This window comes from Nansenia antarctica, assembly GCF_963989245.1.
Source record: "Nansenia antarctica genome assembly, chromosome: 6".
Taxonomy (NCBI): Eukaryota; Metazoa; Chordata; class Actinopteri; order Argentiniformes; family Microstomatidae; genus Nansenia; species Nansenia antarctica.
Window position 1 is genome coordinate 5,316,689 of NC_137676.1, and position 22,506 is coordinate 5,339,194.

General features: G+C 47.0%; 2 protein-coding genes across 2 annotated transcripts in view; both read right to left on the minus strand.

The window, feature by feature from the left end:
• cep104 (centrosomal protein 104) overlaps positions 1–2,199 on the minus strand; it is a gene marked incomplete at both ends in the record, with an annotated part of 33,609 nt that extends 31,410 nt beyond the window's left edge. Inside the window, 4 exons of the mRNA XM_080533528.1 lie at positions 67–129; positions 513–651; positions 1,168–1,341; positions 2,087–2,199. Of these exons, the coding sequence (XP_080389654.1) occupies positions 67–129; positions 513–651; positions 1,168–1,341; positions 2,087–2,199 (489 nt within the window). The remainder of the gene's footprint in view (positions 1–66; positions 130–512; positions 652–1,167; positions 1,342–2,086) is intronic.
• Positions 1–22,506, minus strand: part of LOC308160063 (cytochrome P450 2J2-like) — a 57,938-nt gene that overhangs the window by 22,245 nt on the left and 13,187 nt on the right. The gene's annotated exons all lie outside the window — the stretch shown is intronic.

The window sequence follows — 22,506 nt, forward strand, 5'->3', positions numbered from 1 at the left end:
AGTGACACACTAACATTTGTTTTTATGTCACAAAACACTCACAAACATTCAAGAGCGGCCACTTACAATTGTGTTATTATCATTGCCATCCATAGAATCTCCCAAAACATTTATGGCAACCAATGCAACCTGAAATCGTAAACAAAGGTTGATGCAAAAAACAACAACAAATAAACCAAATAGATGTCATAACAGAAAGATTATGAATGTGATAGTATGAAGGTATAATATAACCAATGGAATAGGGAATAGTTTCACGAGCAACCAATAGGCTATATGTGATGGCAGCTGGTGAAAGGAAGGGAACATACTAGGCAACCAATCAAACCGTTCTAACTTTTATTCTGAAAAATGTAAATAAATGTCAACGTTGTTGAAAATCAACGACACACTTGTCGTCTCCAAGTTGCCGACTTGTTCCACCTTTCACCAGCTGCCGTCACATGATGTATGACATCACTGGTGGTAACCAGGAAGTGACCGTGGGGTGCGACATGGTGGAGGAGGAGTACCTGGTCGTACAGGTTGTAGCGGTTGACGTGGTTACGGTGGAAGGTGATCTGCAGGTATGTTCCGACGGCGTCCACGTGGACAGACTTCAGCTCGCGAGCTTTAAAGCCCGTTTTCTCATTGTCTGATAGGGACACATACCTTGGTGGTAGAGAAGACATTTCATCATTTACCTCATCATGCCTCTCTTGCACAGTGAATGACGAATGATGAAAATGCCTGTGATAACAATGTCGTGAAGTCATTTGACAGACGCTGTTGTCAGAAGTGACTTAAATAAATATACAGCATCTAGGCCTACTACACATGGGTCTCATGTAGGATTCGAACCCACAACTTCAACCCACACATTTTTTTTAACAAGTCAACACCAACATGCCACATTATGCCACCATAACAACCACAAAGGAGATGACTCAAGATCGACCAGATTGAAACAGACCTGGGGGGTATCCCATCAAACGTCACTAAATGAATATCCAGGCTTATTTTGTCTCGCGAGTCTTCATCAAAATAAGGCTGGATTTGTATTGATCAAAATAAGCCTGGATTGTCCTTTAGCGATGTTGATGGAATACCCCCCAGGTCCCCCCCCCCCCCCGAAGCTCCACACCTCATCCTAACTCCCACCTGCCACGCCCTTGTTTACTAACGTACCCCAGCCTGCGCAGCGGCCCAGAGGGACCGGGAGAGGGGGCCTCTGGTAGACGGTCCCCGATGTGGAACTCTATCTTGGCTGAGATCAGGTACTGATGGGCCAGCAGCTGCAGTTTACGGACCCGGCTGCGCTCCACCAGCTGCAGCGTGACCTGCTGAGGGTAGGGACAGAACCTGGGGAATGACCCCAAAAGGCTGCGTTCGTAAATTCGCTCTGGAAATCTGATCAGCCCCTCATGGAATGCCTCTTGTCCAATCAAATTACTTGGTCCCTCCCTTTATGACGTTGAACCCAGTGTGCGCTCCGGCACTTTCAGAGCGAATTTACGAACGCACCCGAAGAGTGACTGATGCAGGCGTGTTAGATGTAGGCTACACTACTGATGGAAAGCTAGTTGTGTGTGTGTGTGTGTGTGTGTGTGTGTGTGTGTGTGTGTGTGTGTGTCCTCTGACTGGTCTGATTAAGGACCATATCTTGGGTTATTTAGCAGGAGCTTGTTCAATTAACATTTTTGTTGCAGTGTTTTTGGGCACCACTTACTCTCTGAGCAAAATTCACAGATAACTGATACATCTGCTGATTATTTAATTGTATTTACAGAATTGCTTTTTGGCACAGTTACTTGTACTTTACAAAGTGAGAATTTCATATGTTCGCTCCACCGCATAACAACTGGTGAAATACATTATTGGTAAATAACTGTGTGTGACTCTGTATATGCTCTAGTGACTAGTCTATGCCGAATAAATACAGTATCTTGTTCAGTAATAGTATCATTTCAGTTAGCAACTGTGCCAATTGACTTCAGTCCAAAGATAATAATCCAGATACGATCATAATTCACATCCTACTAGCACAGCACCTGATCAAATCAACAACAGCATCACCATCTCCTTAGGTCACAGAAACACAACTCACCTGGCAGACCTCCAGCCGTTGACCGTAGGCGCGTGGACCATCAGCTCCTTGGCACTGAAGTTGTCCTCGTGCCCCGAGGAGCTGACCACGACGAACCCGATCTTCCTAGGCATCCTGCTGCTGCTGTGTGCTGTCAACGATACAAGCAAAACAAAGTCATGTTTTTTATTACAGAACTTGAGAGGCATCTCGTCGGGTCGGAGGCGAAGCCAAAGGCCACATTTCATGAAACAACGTCAGCAACGCGACGCTGTTGTTGGTCTCATAGAGACACAGACCACATGGAGGACTGAGAGCAGCTTATCATCCTGAACTTAAGCCTTCCTCAACGCTGGATCATGAATGCTACTGTAGCTTAGCCACCTTCTATTTAGGATACCGAGATCATCTTTGGCAGAGGTATGATGACTAGGTCTAATAGATCTTCGAGTGAATGATGATCTCAGATAACAGATATATAACATCCACCGTAGCTGGTGTGTTCCTCTTGAAGGAATGCCAAGTTGACAGATAACGTGGTTAGCTTAGCCAACTGCTTTCGTATCTTTGTTCAAACTCGCTTAAGACAAATAAATACACAGACAACCTACATACGACAAAGTACAGTTATGAAGGGAAATGTTCAATGCATTAAAAAACTACTTTAATAACCGTACATATATCTCTAAAGATATCTTACCATGAACATCACAAATATATTGACAGCTTGGAGAAGTCCCATTCCATCTCCATGACAACAACCCGCTACTGACATGCGCAAAACAGGGTTGCCAGATGTGATTGACCATTTCCTGCCTAACCACAGTCTAAAAAACCGCTAAATCCGCCAAAAACCACCAGCCCAAAACATAATATAATATTATTGTCAGAAAACCGCTCATTACTATTGGGCAGGTGCCCATCTCCTGTCCCTAAACTGTATAAGTCTGTTGCCAAAGATGTTTGTAAAATAAATGTTAAAACATGCACATTGTATGTAGCTACTAGAGTGTGTGGTTTAACTTCACGCATTTTGTAACTGACATTTCAGGCACTGACATTTTGATACCGTCTAAGTTCTATTTAAGCAGCCCAACCCGTCCAAATGCTTTTTTCCGACCCAGCGTGATCAAAAGGATCCCATTCGGCGGTACCACGCCTCATCTGGCAACCCTGATCAGACCGCAAGGGACGGTGGTCCATGTAGTTCACTAGGGACTCTCTCTCTTTTAACGGCATTTAGCGCTCTTATCTCTTTACACGTGACTTCCACGCCAGCGCGTCCAACTCGCTTCCAACAGAGATGTAATTCTTACTGGAGGAAGGAGCTATGATGTTTTTATTTTATTCATTAGATTTATTTATTTTAGACATTTCATCATGTGATGTAACCTGTGACATTACCATGACACTGACATTGTTTGTGTCAAAACAATTAAATGGTGCAAAGATTACCTGGATTTACCTGTACAACATATATTAATCAATACAGTATTTGCCAACAGAACCCTAAAACTGTCCCATTGTTATATACTTGGTATTTGTTGTAATGGTACAATCTCATATAGATTATTATTATTACTACTACTGCATGTTGCATGGCAAGTGTCCATGGCCCAACATGACTGCTTGCCCAGGTAGTTGCAGTACTATGGGGTGCGTTCGTAAATTCGCTCTGAGAGCGCCGGAGTGCACACTGGGTTCAACCTCCTAACGGGACCACGGAATTTGATTGGACAAGAAGCATTCAATAAGCACTGATCAGATTTCCAGAGCGAATTTACGAACATAGCCATTGTATCAGATATCCCATGAAACTAAATCTGATAAAGTGATAATAGAAAGAATACTAGGACACAACATCACTTGTAGGGACAATGAATGTACCAGAATGTTTTATTTATATATAAAAAATTAAGGGAACACTTAATCATCACAGTATAACACCAAGTCAATTACACTTCTGGGATATTGATGTCCTGTTAGGAAGTGTAAACAAGTGTTAATCAATTTCATCTGCTTTGGTGAAAAGGAAAGCAACAACAGGTGGACAGGAGAGGCAACAACAAGACATCCCCCAAAAAGGAAACGGTTTTGCAGGTGGTGGCCACAGACCATTTCTCTCTCCTTATGCTTCTTGACTGATTTTTCTCTCGTTTTGCATTTTGCTAGTGCCCTTGTCACTACTGGTAGCATGAGGCGGTACCTGCAGCCCATTCAGGTTGCACAGGTAGTCCAGCTCCTCCAGGATGGCACATCCATATGTACCGTCGCAAGAAGGTTTGCTGTGTCTCCCAGCAGTCTCAAGAGCGTAGAGGAGATACCGGGAGAAAGAATATACCTTTCGTGTTTTACTGGGGGTCACAGTGCCAAGGAACCTCCTTTTAGTTGGTGTTCTGACGGACGTTCCATAGAGCATATCCATTTCTGTCTGCTTGCTTTTCTTCAATTGCTGTAACAATGATTTAGATTAGATTAAGTGAAACTGTTCCAAGTCTAAGAGAGCTTGTATAGTTACTAGTTACATCAGGGGAGGCTGGGGTGGTTCGATACCATTCCTCATTCCGTTTCATGCATTTACAATGAGCCCGTCCTCAAGACTTCTACCTCCAACCAGCCTCCACTGAGCTACATGATGAGAACTAGTTCCTCACTCTCTCCAGTTTCTCCGGGAGAAATGCCATTACACGAGGCAGCCTGCGACATCATCCAGCATGACCGGTTTGGCGTGTCAGTGGTGGTCTGGGGAGGCATGTGGGGGGGTTCCCTTCATTTCTTTGAGCAGTGTATAAAACTGAATCTGAACTGTAGTCTTAACTACATTTTGATCACAATACACAAACGATAACAGTTGATGACTGATGGCCTTATTCACTGTTCCATCCAGCTAGAGTCTACACCAGTCTCTCTCCTGTGGGCTTCTGCTCACACCTCCCTCTCCCCCTGCCTCCTCCTCTCCCCCTGCCTCCTCCTCCTCCCCATCTTCTCCTCAGCCTTTTTTGGGTTATAGTCAGTTACTATTGTTCAGGATCTCCTCCATCTCCTGCTCTTCTTCCTCCTCCTCTCGCTCCTCAAGATCAAAGGGCAGCCAATGACTGGTACCTCTTGCCCTGTTCCAACCTCTCCCCTCCCCCAAAGTCAAAGTCAAAGTCAATTATATTTGTCACGTGCATATCGTACAGGTACAATGTACAGTGAAATGTTACTGCCGGCTCCTACGAAGTGCTACAAGAGTAAGAATGTAGAATACAAAAATTCAATTTACAAATTACAAATCAATATATACAGTTTTATAAATATATATATATAATATACTATTAATATAAATTAAAATAAATATAAGGTGCTGTAGTTAGTCCATATTGCGGGGGGGGGAGGGGGGGGGCATCCTGCTGAGGGCAGGGGCAGTTGCCTGGCTGTGGCCTAGGTGGTGTCATTCAGGTCACGGATGGCCTGGGGGAAGAAGCTGTTCTTGAGTCTCTCCATGTTCGCCATGTGAGAGCGGTACCCTTTCCCTGACCGCAGCAGAGAGAACAGTCCATTATCAGGGTGGCTTGGGTCCTTCAGGATTCTCTTGGCCTTGGTCTTGCACCGCCTGGTGTAGATGTCCTGAAGGCGAGGGATTGGTCCCCCTGTGGTGCGTTTGGCTGCCCGTACCTCTCTCTGAAGGGCCTTGCGGTCCTGCATGGTGCTGTTCCCGTACCAAGCAGTGATGTTCCCCGTCAGGATGCTCTCGAATGTGCATGAGTAGAAACTCCGGAGAATCTGGCGGGACGCTCTGAATGTCTTCAGCTGCCCTGAAACCGATCCTCCTCCTCCTCCTCCTGGTTCCTGGTTCAGACCACGTCCTTATTTTTTATTAACTTAGCTCTCTGGGCAAAGTGTAAGGTGGACAGTTTCCCCAAAATACTTGGAGCCAGGGTGCACGTTGGCTATGATGTACGTCTTGGCAAGAGAACAGTTTTCTGTTACATCACTGAAACATCAGGAAGCTAATTAGCTTTTGGAATTAAATGAACACTTCCCCCTTTTTCACTTTCTAGTCAATCATGTCAGAATTCAGACGGACATTTTGGCTCCTGCCTGGACACTCACTCGAAGCAGGAAGGTGAGTTTGGAATCCCTGTAACAGATGTGTCGGCGCTTCCCATTGGACACGTCCACCAAAGCCATGATCACCTGACCCAGGCACATCAGGGAGCGGTTGTTGCTGCTGGCCTCCTGGGTGGGAAGAACAGGACAGAACAGGGCAGTGGTCAGAGGCGGAACAACTAGGCCTGTAACAATTATGAAATAAATGACAATTTAACACTAGAACAGCCATGAGGGGTCATTTGAGTAAAGAAAAATATTATATCTTTGCACTCAATAACATTTCAGGACCCTCCTTTCATGACTTTTCCTAGATATGTTCGTTCTACCAGCCAGTATCCTTACATTTTCAAAATCACATCCTGGGTACGAACACTTTGCTCGGCTGCCCTCGAACAGGCGGTTCAGGACCATGTTCGCAAGGACAAACAGACTGAAGCTCAGCTTCTACCCCAAGGCCATTCAGGCCCTGAACACAGCAAAGACCTAGGTTCTGGGCCCTGGACAGTCTGGACGGATTGATGGCAGCTGCTGGATTGAAATCAGGTGTAGTGCTGAGGCACAAATGTGTACATTTCAAGCCTGCAAACTGCGACACTTTAAATGAATGTGCAATAACACTATGTGCAATATGACAACCCTAGGGTACATAAGGTTCAGAGAATAGGAAATGTTAGAATAGGTATAGCATAGCATAGAGTACAGCACAGTGTTTTATTTGTATAGTATAGTATAGTGGATAGTGTACATAGCCTTTATTTATGTAAACCAGCTCCTTTCCCTTCTTGTTTTTTTGTTTTTTTTTCCTAGCACCAGGGGAGCCACCCCTCCCAAATTTCGTTGTTTGGTACCTGTACTATATCAATGACAATAAAGACCATTCATTCATTCATTCAGACAGTGGAAAAGATTATATATATATTTTTTTTTTAAAGGTTAAAAAATGATATATATATTTCATAAACTATTGAAGAATCTCATTACACAGACTCAAGTTTACTTGAGTGTAACAACCAAAAGCTTGTAAATACAGTATCCAGTGTACAAAATAAATCTAGTGTAGCTACAAGGTCTGAGCAAGTTAGCTACTGGGTGCTAATCAAAGTTACACAATGTTGCCAAGCAACAGAATTCCTGCAGTTTGACCATTTCTTTTTCGCAAGTGTATTTTTAAACTAAACGCTGTGAATAAACTCAGTCACCGCACAAATATATTTTTAATATTTTAATACAAACATTTTACCTCGTCTGCAGTTTTGTGGAGACTGGAGAGTTGGTATTGAATGCTGTTTCAAGAAAAGTTGCGTGGCCAGTCCTACTTTGTACTGACCCAGGTTGGAAAAGCAGTCAGACACAAAGTGGTTAGCGCACACGTACACGTTTTTGTTAACTACAGCTGGGACGTTGCCATCAAAAATAAACTTCATCCACTCAGCCCTTCTGTCCTCTGAGGCAGGGGGACGATGTAGGGATCTGTGCTGGTCTGTGCAGCCGACAACAGAGCAGTTGCCATGCTTAGCTCTTAGCTTCGACATAATCTAAGGCGGGAAAAAATGGCGAACCCTCTCAAGCCCTGGGAGGAGATGGTCAGATGGAGGAGGAGATGGTCAGATGGGGAGTGATCGTCAGGTGGAGGAGATAGTCAGATGGAGGAGATGGTCAGGTGGAGGAGATGGTCAGGTGGAGGAGATAGTCAGGTGGAGGAGATAGTCAGGTGGAGGAGATAGTCAGGTGGAGGAGGAGATAGTCAGGTGGAGGAGGAGATAGTCAGGTGGAGGAGATAGTCAGGTGGAGGAGGAGATAGTCAGGTGGAGGAGATAGTCAGGTGGAGGAGATAGTCAGTTGGAGGAGATGGTCAGGTGGAGGAGATGGTCAGGTGGATGAGGTGATAGTCAGATGGATGAGGTGATAGTCAGATGGAGGAGGTGATAGTCAGATGGAGGAGGTGATAGTCAGGTGGGGGGGAGATGGTCAGATGGAGGAGGAGATGGTCAGGTGGAGGAGATAGTCAGGTGGAGGAGATAGTCAGGTGGAGGAGGAGATAGTCAGATGGAGGAGATGGTCAGGTGGAGGAGGAGATGGTCAGATGGAGGAGGAGATGGTCAGGTGGAGGAGATGGTCAGATGGAGGAGGAGATGGTCAGGTGGAGGAGGAGATGGTCAGATGGAGGAGGAGATGGTCAGATGGAGGAAGAGATAGTCAGATGGAGGAAGAGATAGTCAGATGGAGGAGGAGATGGTCAGATGGAGGAGGAGATGGTCAGATGGAGGAGGAGATGGTCAGATGGAGGAGGAGATAGTCAGGTGGAGGAGATGGTCAGATGGAGGAGGTGATAGTCAGATGGGGGGTGATAGTCAGGTGGAGGAGATGGTCAGGTGGGGGGGGGGAGATGGTCAGGTGGAGGAAGAGATAGTCAGGTGGAGGAGACAGACAGTCAGATAGGGGCGGTATACTTCTGATGAGACCCCAGTTTAGGGAGGGCAGCCAATCTGAATGGCTCGTTGAATCGCATGTTTTCCCGAAATAGGCAGTACACAAAAAAGACTGGGCTGTTTTATGTCACCGTTTGTGTGTTAGTAAGCCCATCAGAGACCCACATGTACAGCACAAGCACTGAGAGAGACGCTCAAGTAATTTCCCTCGACGAGACTGCTTAGTTTTTGCAAGGGGCAATATTATATATAGAAGAAGAATAGTCTTTCCGACAAGCAGCCAGACGCTATTGGGAAATATAGACGGGCGGTTGTTTGGTGCTGATGCACCCTAATACTTATTCGAATCAGATCTTGTCTTGCTAACTGTGTTACTTACACAAGTACAGCTTGCACAAGTCCCATCCCATCTCATCTCATCTGGTCAGGTGGAGGAGATAGTCAGGTGGAGGAGATAGTCAGGTGGAGGAGATAGTCAGGTGGAGGAGGAGATAGTCAGGTGGAGGAGGAGATAGTCAGGTGGAGGAGATAGTCAGGTGGAGGAGGAGATAGTCAGGTGGAGGAGATAGTCAGGTGGAGGAGATAGTCAGGTGGAGGAGGAGATAGTCAGGTGGAGGAGATAGTCAGGTGGAGGAGATAGTCAGTTGGAGGAGATGGTCAGGTGGAGGAGATGGTCAGGTGGATGAGGTGATAGTCAGATGGATGAGGTGATAGTCAGATGGAGGAGGTGATAGTCAGATGGAGGAGGTGATAGTCAGGTGGGGGGGAGATGGTCAGATGGAGGAGGAGATGGTCAGGTGGAGGAGATAGTCAGGTGGAGGAGATAGTCAGGTGGAGGAGGAGATAGTCAGATGGAGGAGATGGTCAGGTGGAGGAGGAGATGGTCAGATGGAGGAGGAGATGGTCAGGTGGAGGAGATGGTCAGATGGAGGAGGAGATGGTCAGGTGGAGGAGGAGATGGTCAGATGGAGGAGGAGATGGTCAGATGGAGGAAGAGATAGTCAGATGGAGGAAGAGATAGTCAGATGGAGGAGGAGATGGTCAGATGGAGGAGGAGATGGTCAGATGGAGGAGGAGATGGTCAGATGGAGGAGGAGATAGTCAGGTGGAGGAGATGGTCAGATGGAGGAGGTGATAGTCAGATGGGGGGTGATAGTCAGGTGGAGGAGATGGTCAGGTGGGGGGGGGGAGATGGTCAGGTGGAGGAAGAGATAGTCAGGTGGGGGGGGAGATAGTCAGGTGGAGGAAGAGATAGTCAGGTGGAGGAGACAGACAGTCAGATAGGGGCGGTATACTTCTGATGAGACCCCAGTTTAGGGAGGGCAGCCAATCTGAATGGCTCGTTGAATCGCATGTTTTCCCGAAATAGGCAGTACACAAAAAAGACTGGGCTGTTTTATGTCACCGTTTGTGTGTTAGTAAGCCCATCAGAGACCCACATGTACAGCACAAGCACTGAGAGAGACGCTCAAGTAATTTCCCTCGACGAGACTGCTTAGTTTTTGCAAGGGGCAATATTATATATAGAAGAAGAATAGTCTTTCCGACAAGCAGCCAGACGCTATTGGGAAATATAGACGGGCGGTTGTTTGGTGCTGATGCACCCTAATACTTATTCGAATCAGATCTTGTCTTGCTAACTGTGTTACTTACACAAGTACAGCTTGCACAAGTCCCATCCCATCTCATCTCCATAACCACCGCTGACAACCCGATGGTGACATGCGCAAATGCATCGCACCGTCAAACAGCGAGGGACATGTGGTCCATGAAGTTCTTCTTCTGTTCGATTTAACAGCAGCTTGTAACCCTTAACGTCGCACTACTGCCATCTGGTGGATTTAGCCCACATCTACGTTGTCTGGTTTTGTCAAACAGGGTTGCCAGATGGGGCGGGTTACCGCCGATTCATGGACTACATGTTGATCACACTGCTGGGCAGGAAAATAAGCATTTGGGCGGGTTGGGCTGGATGAATATAATAGACAGGCCGATATAGATGTGTCTATCTATATCTATATGTGTCTATCTATATCCGTCTGAGTTGCTACATTAGTGTTAAGCTGCGTGCACACCAGGTCATTGCGTTGCACGGAAGTCATTCATCTCAATGGGGCAGTTGCGTTGATCAGTTGCTTTGCTCTGCATTGCGTTTCTTGACCGTCAGGGTGCGCTAATCAGTCAAAAAATGTCAGCTTTTGCGTTGCGTTGGATCCGTTAAAACAACCGGAAGTAGTTTCTTGCCAGAGCTTTCGCCTCAGATGTAAAATCCGCCATTGGCGAAAATTTGTAATTTGGCTCTACAAGTGTTAATGTCATTTTATGAAGTTTTTATGTTTTCAGGCGAGAAAGTAACCATATATATTCACAAAATGTGTCCAGTTTATCAAAATAACCCGTTTATATATCTTCTGTGGGAAACTTCGCTAGCAACACGAGTAGAGCTTACCGCCGTTACCTCAGTGGCTACTTCTGTGGGAAACTTCGCTAGCAACAGGTTCGCTATAGGCCTATATGATAATAACAGGATTCTTATCCCAGGATTGGTTATCTGTATTTGGAGGGAGGGAACATTTTGCGCCCTAAACATAATAAATAGCCTTGATGACTATATTACTGTCTCTGAAGCCAATATGACACCCATGACAAGGAAGGCTGTTTTGATTGCGTTGGTGGAGGAGAGCGTACCTGTCCGGCGCTTCTGGATCCATCCCATCAATAGGACCAGAAAACAGCACGGAGAGTACCACCGGCTGGTGTTGGAGCTCCGACTGTATGGAGAGGAGTTTCGTCTGTACTTTCGGTTGGACCGGTGCCAGTTCGACCTGCTCCTACGTAAAGTAGGTCCGAACATTACCAAGGCGGACACCTCGTACAGACAGGCCATCGGGGAGATCTGCAGGTCCAGACCTAGATACAGTCAGCAGATCCAGACCTAGATACGGACAGCAGGTCCAGACCTAGATACGGACAGCAGGTCCAGACCTAGATGCAGTCAACAGGTCCAGACCTAGATACAGTCAGCAGGTCCAGACCTAGATGCAGTCAGCAGGTCCAGACCTAGATACAGTCAGCAGGTCCAGACCTAGATACAGTCAGCAGGTCCAGACCTAGATACGGACAGCAGATCCAGACCTAGATACAGACAGCAGGTCCAGACCTAGATACAGACAGCAGATCCAGACCTAGATACAGTCAGCAGGTCCAGACCTAGATACAGACAGCAGGTCCAGACCTAGATACAGACAGCAGGTCCAGACCTAGATACAGTCAGCAGGTCCAGACCTAGATACGGACAGCAGGTCCAGACCTAGATACAGTCAGCAGGTCCAGACCTAGATACGGACAGCAGGTCCAGACCTAGATACAGTCAGCAGGTCCAGACCTAGATACAGTCAGCAGGTCCAGACCTAGATACGGACAGCAGGTCCAGACCTAGATACGGTCAGCAGGTCCAGACCTAGATACAGTCAGCAGGTCCAGACCTAGATGCAGTCAGCAGGTTCAGACCTAGATACAGTCAGCCGGTCCAGACCTAGATACGGTCAGCAGGTCCAGACCTAGATACAGTCAGCAGGTCCAGACCTAGATACAGACAGCAGGTCCAGACCTAGATACAGTCAGCAGGTCCAGACCTAGATACAGTCAGCAGATCCAGACCTAGATACAGTCAGCAGGTCCAGACCTAGATACAGTCAGCAGGTCCAGACCTAGATACAGTCAGCAGGTCCAGACCTAGATACAGTCAGCAGGTCCAGACCTAGATACAGTCAGCAGATCCAGACCTAGATACAGTCAGCAGGTCCAGACCTAGATACAGTCAGCAGGTCCAGACCTAGATACAGTCAGCAGGTCCAGACCTAGATACAGACAGCAGGTCCAGACCTAGATACAGTCAGCAGGTCCAGACCTAGATACAGTCAGCAGGTCCAGACCTAGATACAGTCAGCAGGTCCAGACCTAGATACAGTCAGCAGGTCCAGACCTAGATACAGACAGCAGGTCCAGACCTAGATACAGTCAGCAGGTCCAGACCTAGATACAGTCAGCAGGTCAACAAATTTAAAATTTTAAAAAACCGCCATGGTCGGCTGTTTGTGGCAGCCGAACAACTCTTTTTTTTCTCGCATCTCTCCTTTCTATATTGGTCTCTGACTCTGAGGCTTCGCCACCTCTTCCTACATCTTTCTTCTGAAAAGAACAACAATACATAAATTAATTGTACTGTCATTCTAATCTACTGTCACTAACACACACACACACACACACAGAGACACACACACACTTTACTTCATAGATTGAACACTTGACACATACTCCTGAAACAGTCACACACACATGTAACACATCTCCCACTGCAGGAGAGCGTACCTGTCCGGCGCTTCTGGATCCATCCCATCAATAGGACCAGAAAACAGCACGGAGAGTACCACCGGCTGGTGTTGGAGCTCCGACTGTATGGAGAGGAGTTTCGTCTGTACTTTCGGTTGGACCGGTGCCAGTTCGACCTGCTCCTACGTAAAGTAGGTCCGAACATTACCAAGGCGGACACCTCGTACAGACAGGCCATCGGGGAGATCTGCAGGTCCAGACCTAGATGCAGTCAGCAGGTCCAGACCTAGATAGAGTCAGCAGGTCCAGACCTAGATACGGACAGCAGATCCAGACCTAGATACAGACAGCAGGTCCAGACCTAGATACAGTCAGCAGGTCCAGACCTAGATACAGTCAGCAGGTCCAGACCTAGATACAGTCAGCAGGTCCAGACCTAGATACAGTCAGCAGGTCCAGACCTAGATACAGTCAGCAGGTCCAGATCTAGATACGGACAGCAGGTCCAGACCTAGATACAGTCAGCAGGTCCAGACCTAGATACAGTCAGCAGGTCCAGACCTAGATACGGACAGCAGGTCCAGACCTAGATACAGTCAGCAGGTCCAGACCTAGATACAGTCAGCAGGTCCAGACCTAGATACAGTCAGCAGGTCCAGACCTAGATACAGTCAGCAGGTCCAGACCTAGATACAGTCAGCAGGTCCAGACCTAGATACAGTCAGCAGGTCAACAAATTTAAAATGTTAAAAAACCGCCATGGTCGGCTGTTTGTGGCAGCCGAACCACTCTTTTTTTTTCTCGCATCTCTCCTTTCTATATTGGTCTGCAGGTCCAGACCTAGATACAGTCAGCAGATCCAGACCTAGATGCAGTCAGCAGGTCCAGACCTAGATACGGACAGCAGGTCCAGACCTAGATAGTCAGCAGGTCCAGACCTAGATACAGTCAGCAGGTCCAGACCTAGATACGGACAGCAGGTCCAGACCTAGATGCAGTCAGCAGGTCCAGACCTAGATACAGTCAGCAGGTCCAGACCTAGATACGGTCAGCAGGTCCAGACCTAGATGCAGTCAGCAGGTCCAGACCTAGATACAGTCAGCAGGTCCAGACCTAGATAGTCAGCAGGTCCAGACCTAGATACAGTCAGCAGGTCCAGACCTAGATACGGACAGCAGGTCCAGACCTAGATACAGTCAGCAGGTCCAGACCTAGATACGGACAGCAGGTCCAGACCTAGATACGGACAGCAGGTCCAGACCTAGATGCAGTCAGCAGGTCCAGACCTAGATGCAGTCTGCAGGTCCAGACCTAGATGCAGTCTGCAGGTCCAGACCTAGATGCAGTCAGCAGGTCCAGACCTAGATACAGTCAGCAGGTCCAGACCTAGATACAGTCAGCAGGTCCAGACCTAGATACAGTCAGCAGGTCCAGACCTAGATACAGACAGCAGGTCCAGACCTAGATACAGTCAGCAGGTCCAGACCTAGATACAGTCAGCAGGTCCAGACCTAGATACAGTCAGCAGGTCCAGACCTAGATACAGTCAGCAGGTCCAGACCTAGATACAGTCAGCAGGTCCAGATCTAGATACGGACAGCAGGTCCAGACCTAGATACAGTCAGCAGGTCCAGACCTAGATACAGTCAGCAGGTCCAGACCTAGATACAGTCAGCAGGTCCAGACCTAGTTACAGTCAGCAGGTCCAGACCTAGATACAGTCAGCAGGTCAACAAATTTAAAATGTTAAAAAACCGCCATGGTCGGCTGTTTGTGGCAGCCGAACCACTCTTTTTTTACTCGCATCTCTCCTTTCTATATTGGTCTCTGAGGCTTCGCCACCTCTTCCTACATCTTTCTTCTGAAAAGAACAACAATACATAAATTAATTGTACTGTCATTCTATATATAGTCAGTTACTATTGTTCAGGATCTCCTCCATCTCCTGCTCTTCTTCCTCCTCCTCTCGCTCCTCAAGATCAAAGGGCAGCCAATGACTGGTACCTCTTGCCCTGTTCCAACCTCTCCCCTCCCCCAAAGTCAAAGTCAATTATATTTGTCACGTGCATATCGTACAGGTACAATGTACAGTGACATTTTACTGCCGGCTCCTAAGAAGTGCTACAAGAGTAAGAAGGTGGAACCGTGGAATACAAAAATTCAATTTACAAATTACAAATCAATATATACAGTTTTATAAATATATATAATATACTATTAATATAAATTAAAATAAATATAAGGTGCTGTAGTTAGTCCATATTGCGGGGGGGGAGGGGGGGGGGCATCCTGCTGAGGGCAGGGGCAGTTGCCTGGCTGTGGCCTAGGTGGTGTCATTCAGGTCACGGATGGCCTGGGGGAAGAAACTGTTCTTGAGTCTCTCCATGTTCGCCATGTGAGAGCGGTACCCTTTCCCTGACCGCAGCAGAGAGAACAGTCCATTATCAGGGTGGCTTGGGTCCTTCAGGATTCTCTTGGCCTTGGTCATGCACCGCCTGGTGTAGATGTCCTGAAGGCGAGGGAGTGGTCCCCCTGTGGTGCGTTCGGCTGCCCGTACCACTCTCTGAAGGGCCTTGCGGTCCTGCATGGTGCTGTTCCCGTACCAAGCAGTGATGTTCCCCGTCAGGATGCTCTCGAATGTGCATGAGTAGAAACTCCGGAGAATCTGGCGGGACGCTCTGAATGTCTTCAGCTGCCCTGAAACCGATCCTCCTCCTCCTGGTTCCTGGTTCCTGGTTCAGACCACGTCCTTATTTTTTATTAACTTAGCTCTCTGGGCAAAGTGTAAGGTGGACAGAGTTTCCCCAAAATACTTGGAGCCAGGGTGCACGTTGGCTATGATGTACGTCTTGGCAAGAGAACAGTTTTCTGTTACATCACTGAAACATCAGGAAGCTAATTAGCTTTTGGAATTAAATGAACACTTCCCCCTTTTTCACTTTCTAGTCAATCATGTCAGAATTCAGACGGACATTTTGGCTCCTGCCTGGACACTCACTCGAAGCAGGAAGGTGAGTTTGGAATCCCTGTAGCAGATGTGTCGGCGCTTCCCATTGGACACGTCCACCAAAGCCATGATCACCTGACCCAGGCACATCAGGGAGCGGTTGTTGCTGCTGGCCTCCTGGGTGGGCAGAACAGGACAGAACAGGGCAGTGGTCAGAGGCGGAACAACTAGGCCTGTAACAATTATGAAATAAATGACAATTTAACACTAGAACAGCCATGAGGGGTCATTTGAGTAAAGAAAAATATTATATCTTTGCACTCAATAACATTTCAGGACCCTCCTTTCATGACTTTTCCTAGATATGTTCGTTCTACCAGCCAGTATCCTTACATTTTCAAAATCACATCCTGGGTACGAACACTTTGCTCGGCTGCCCTCGAACAGGCGGTTCAGGACCATGTTCGCAAGGACAAACAGACTGAAGCTCAGCTTCTACCCCAGGGCCATTTAGGCCCTGAACACAGCAAAGACCTAGGTTCTGGGCCCTGGACAGTCTGGACGGATTGATGGCAGCTGCTGGATTGAAATCAGGTGTAGTGCTGAGGCACAAATGTGTACATTTCAAGCCTGCAAACTGCGACACTTTAAATGAATGTGCAATAACACTATGTGCAATATGACAACCCTAGGGTACATAAGGTTCAGAGAATAGGAAATGTAATAGGTATAGCATAGAGTACAGCACTGTGTTTTATCTGTACAGTATAGTATAGTGGATAGTGTACATAGCCTTTATTTATGTAAACCAGCTCCTTTCCCTTCTTGTTTTTTAGTTTTTTTTTCCTAGCACCAGGGGAGCCCCCCCTCCCAAATTTCGTTGTTTGGTACCTGTCCTGTACTATATCAATGACAATAAAGACCATTCATTCATTCATTCATTCATTCATTCATTCAGACAGTGGAAAAGATTATATTTTTTTTTTTAAATAACGGTTAAAAAATGATATATATATTTCATAAACTATTGAAGAATCTCATTACACAGACTCAAGTTTACTTGAGTGTAACAACCAAAAGCTTGTAAATACAGTATCCAGTGTAAAAAATAAATCTAGTGTAGCTACAGGGTCTGAGCAGGTTAGCTACTGGGTGGTGCTAATCAAAGTTACACAATGTTGCCAAGCAACAGAATTCCTGCAGTTTGACCATTTCTTTTTCGCAAGTGTATTTTTAAACTAAACGCTGTGAATAAACTCAGTCACCGCACAAACATATTTTTAATATTTTAATACTAAAATGTTACCTCGTCTGCAGTTTTGTGGAGAGTTGGTATTGAATGCTGTTTCAAGAAAAGTTGCGTGGCCAGTCCTACTTTGTACTGACCCAGGTTGGAAAAGCAGTCAGACACAAAGTGGTTAGCGCCGCACACATACAAGTTTTTGTTAACTACAGCTGGGACGTTGCCATCAAAAATAAACTTCATCCACTCAGCCCTACTGTCCTCTGAGGCAGGGGGACGATGTAGGGATCTGTGCTGGTCTGTGCAGCCGACAACAGAGCAGTTGCCATGCTTAGCTCTTAGCTTCGACATAATCTAAGGCGGGAAAAAATGGCGAACCCTCTCAAGCCCTGGGAGGAGATGGTCAGATGGAGGAGGAGATGGTCAGATGGGGGGTGATAGTCAGGTGGAGGAGATAGTCAGATGGAGGAGATAGTCAGATGGGGGGGAGATGGTCAGATGGGGGGGAGATGGTCAGATGGAGGAGATAGTCAGGTGGGGGGGAGATAGTCAGGTGGGGGGGAGATAGTCAGGTGGGGGGGGGGGGGGGATAGTCAGGTGGAGGAGACAGACAGTCAGATAGGGGCGGTATACTTCTGATGAGACCCCAGTTTAGGGAGGGCAGCCAATCTGAATGGCTCGTTGAATCGCATGTTTTCCGAAATAGGCAGTACACAAAAAACAGACTGGGCTGTTTTATGTCACAGTTTGTGTGTTAGTAAGCCCATCAGAGAGCCACGTGTACAGCACAAGCACTGAAAGAGACGCTCATGTAATTTCCCTCGACGAGACTGCTTAGTTTTTGCAAAGGGGCAATATTATATATAGAAGAAGAATAGTCTTCCCGACAAGCAGCCAGACGATATTGGGAAATATAGACGGGCGGTTGTTTGGTGCTGTTGCACCCTAATACTTATTCGAATCAGATCTTGTCTTGCTAACTGTGTTACTTACACAATTACAGCTTGCACAAGTCCCATCCCATCTCATCTCCATAACCACCGCTGACAACAACCCGATGATGACATGCGCAAATGCATCGCACCGTCAAACAGCGATGGACATGTGGGCCATGAAGTTCTTCTTCTTCTTCTGTTAGATTTCACAGCAGCTTGTGTATCCTTAACGTTGCACTACCGCCATCTGGTGGATTTAGCCCACATCTACGTTGTCCGGTTTGTCAAACAGGGTTGCCAGATGGGGCGGGTTACCGCCGATTCATGGACTACATGTTGATCACACTGCTGGGCAGGAAAATAAGCATTTGGGCGGGTTGGGCTGGATGAATATAATAGACAGGCCGATATAGACATGTCTATCTATATCCGTCTGAGTTGCTACATTAGTGTTAGTCGGAGAACACTGCACACTTACGGACTGCTGACTTGGCTCCTCCGTGGTCAGGGTAGTGTCTGCAGGTGGTGATGCGTTACATCCCAACAGGAGAGCATCCAGAGTGTCCTCTCTCAGCCGTTTCCTGAAGCGCCCTTCACTCGCTACCCGAGGCCGTTTAGACGACTCCTCGTGGGGGAAAATTGTAGGCACGGAATTCGGTTTTAGTCTTCGCTTATAGCTTAAGGCACCAGTGAGCTCTTTCATTAGCGCCGGTCGGTTAAACGCCTCGAACGCATCTTCGGTAAAGTGTTGAGAACACAGCCGCGCGTCTTTAGGCAGGTGGGTTCGTCCACACGCGTCTTTAGGCAGCTGGGCTCGTCCACACGCGTCTTCCCGCCGCTGTCTCCTCTTCTGATCGGTAGGAAAGCTGTGCACACTTATGTCACTCCCCTTGTTCGCGTTCGACTGATAGTGACAACCAAACGCAGCGCAATGTGGCATGGTTGTATTATGTCGCACGTTATATATCCACCTGCTGCAGGTCAGGAAAGATACCAGCGACAGCGCGGGACCGGAGCACCAGCGTGGTGAGATTGACTCGAAATTGCAACCATCTGACGTCACTACCGCGCGACCGTATGCAATGGAATGCCTCTTGTCCAATCAAATTACTTGGTCCCTTTATGACGTTGGACCCGGTGTGCTTTCAGAGCGAATTTACGAACGCAGCCATGCAGTCCACAAAAAAACGGACCGAATTGCTTTATTTCACAATTTCGGTGTTAGTGTTAGCTGTGTTAACGGTGTAAACATTATGTAAAGAGATCAGAATGGTCCAAATAGTGCAAATACTTATTTACAGTATTTATGGTGGTCCCACATTGGACGTCCTTTTACTGTCACAAGAGCTCACAGATCTTGCGGCTGTGTTTGCACATTGTTGTCCTTCACCCAGCAGATCTGGCAGTGGGGATGAAGTGGGGATGAATTTAAAAGAGTATATGATGCCAACAAGATAGTCATAATCTGGCCATGTTGTTATTATTCTTCAAATAGGCCAACACACAGTTCTAAATAGTTGAACATGTATAATTTGTTTGAACATTTTACATTTGTTTTGTATCCAAACAAAGGTGTTTAAAGAAACAAATGATTTACTGTACCTTCCATGAGGTTGTCAGCATATCTTTTCACGTTGTACTTTTCACATGTCCTCCCCACTAAGTAACAGTGGTACAAAGCACTCCTAAACAACATGTTCTTTTTAATGTATCTGTAAATGGGGCAATTGGATTCCCAGGAGTTGTATAACAACTAAAGTTGACAATATTATCACAGGTCTACACTGAAGGAACTATTCAATGCAAGGTTGCATTTATACTCCTTGTGGTTGCACGTTCTTGGGGGGGTGCTGTCCTCCTCACTTTGAGGGTCTTGGGGGGCTCATACAAGACATCTGTGGTCTCCATGGAGACTGTTCTCCGTTTCCTTCCCCTCGCCCCCCTCATCTCTGTCTTCTGCCCCTCTTCCTCCTCATCTCCAGAGCTGGAAACACACTCCTGAAACAGAGACACACAATGGTCAGATGCTGAGCTAGCTGTGTCTCATGAGATTATTTCCCTTCAATGTTTTGATGTGGCAATTCATATACTGTAAGTCATATACTAAAATACACAGATGTACGTCCTGATTATAATGATACTTGTGAATGAAGCTGAAGTGTGTCGTATGAGTGTGAACGTGAGTGTGAAAGTATGAGATCACAGATAAGATGGAACAGTACCATCCAGAGTCCCGGATCAGATTTAGGAATCTGTGGTCCTGGTGATTCAAAGACGTGATGTTCTGATTCGCCAACATGTGGCTCTGTACCATTCATCTGGTTGTCATGGTGAGCCAGATCTGGTTCTGATGAATCGTCATCGGTCCAAACCGATTGTTCCTCCTTAGCCATGGAACACAGAGACAAAAAAAAGCACATTTAATGCCTGTTTAATAGCTGCAGCATCCCAATGACCCAAGACAAGCACCTTTACATTTTAGACATTTAGCAGCAGACGCCTTTATCCAAAGTGACTTACAACAAATACATGTGTCAAAAGTAAGTGAATCATCTATACATCATAACAAAATCAAATCTATGCTCGGACCAGGGGCCATTACGTCCGCATGTGGAAGGAGTCGCAACCGCTATGAGGGCGCCCGTGGACGTACTAACAAAGGTTACACGCACGTTTATATTACCTGAGGGACGCGGGAAGACGCGGGAGCAGCCGGCCCCACCATATGTTCCACCAGCCTGCTGAGACTGGAGCTGATGCTGCGCATCGTGGACGACCACTCGTCTAGTCTCCGAACGAACTCGGCGTCCGACTGTCTGACCTGCTGAACCAGGCTCCTCCTGAGCTCCAGGTCCTCCTGCGCGATATCCACAGGGAGGAGTCGTCTCTTCAGTTTAGTTCTCCTGTAGCCACCACCCACGGTAGCGTTGTTGAGTCTCCGGGGCCGATCGTCCGCCGCGACCCCCGCAGAGGCGGCGGCACCACTACCACCTGCCACTCCGTCCTGGACCGGTGTTGTAGACCCAGCGGCCCCCTCCTCCAACACATCCAAGGACTCTATGCCCGTGCGTAGTGGACTAGCGGTAGCAGGGCACCCACTCCAAATGGCCTCACAGAGTTTGAAAAACATCATGATCACTCGTCCGTGGCCACTTTTTCTCCCGTCGTTTATGGCCTTTCTGTATTTGGTCCGTATGGCCTTGAGCTTGCTGGTCAGTTGACCTGTGAACACAAAACACAACAGGAAATAAGTTTACATGACATGCTGATAGGAGTAATACACATCACATCACACACACACACAAGCGCACACACACACACACACACACACACACACACACACACACACACACACACACACAGGACAGGACAGGACAGGACAGGACAGGACATCTGACTAACCCTAACCTTCACCCATGAAGGTGCATGTGACAAATAAAGTACCCTTGAACCCTTGAACACACGGGGTTCCTGCCGGTTTCAACAAGTCACATTTTTAAAAGACGTTTTAAGACCACTTTTAATAGAATTCCAGACCTATTTCACAACAAAAAAGAGTTTTCCCAAAAAAGTTAATTTTGCAGATGGGAGGTTTTGCGTTTCGGCCCGGCCATCGTTATGTAAGAACAATCCAAACAAACATAACAGTACACAGAACTGTAACACAGGCAGGGTATCTAACCCTAACACACATGCTTTTCAATGAGCTTACTTATTATAGCCTAGAAGACGACGGCTAAATAGGCTTTATGTGGTTTTGTAGCCTAAATCTTTACAATCTCAAGGTTTACTAGGACGAGAGGGAAGACGATCGCCTTCCCCAGCCAGCAGCATGGTACGGGTGTGTGCGTTGTGTAACGTTACACATGATTAGGAGTTGTTAACATCTCGATCCCGTCGACACTACCGGGCTAGTAGCCAGCGCCACAGGTGCTTTTTCTGTTTGTTTTTCCCCGCCAAGACCAAACTTTATAGCTAGGTCTACTACTCCATCTACTACATACCCTGTGTGATCTCTTCTGACTGGTGCGGGTAGTATTTCCCCATGGCCACGGCGTCTTCCTTGGAGGGGTAACGCTCCCGGAATCTCTCCATGATGTCTATGTACTTGCTGTGCACCGACTCCCAATCAGTGTTCTCGGCCACATGGACCGCCTTGTACTGCTGTGTTACTGTGAGTAACAGTTCCGTCTCGTCGTCGGTCCAGACGAAGGTAGTAGTACTAATAGTTTTCGCCATCGCTGTCCTTCGTTTCAGAGTGGAGAAGAGAGCAGAATGTTTTGTTGTGCTTCCTGGTTTCGTCATCAACACGTGCTACGGTACGCGCATGCGCATGCCCAGTGTGGCCTGAGATCAGATCGGGCCAAGGATCATATAAACTTGTAAAATCCAGGTGCCCTTAGAGTAGACAAATGTATTTGTTGTAAGTCGCTTTGGATGAAGGCGTCTGCTAAATGCCG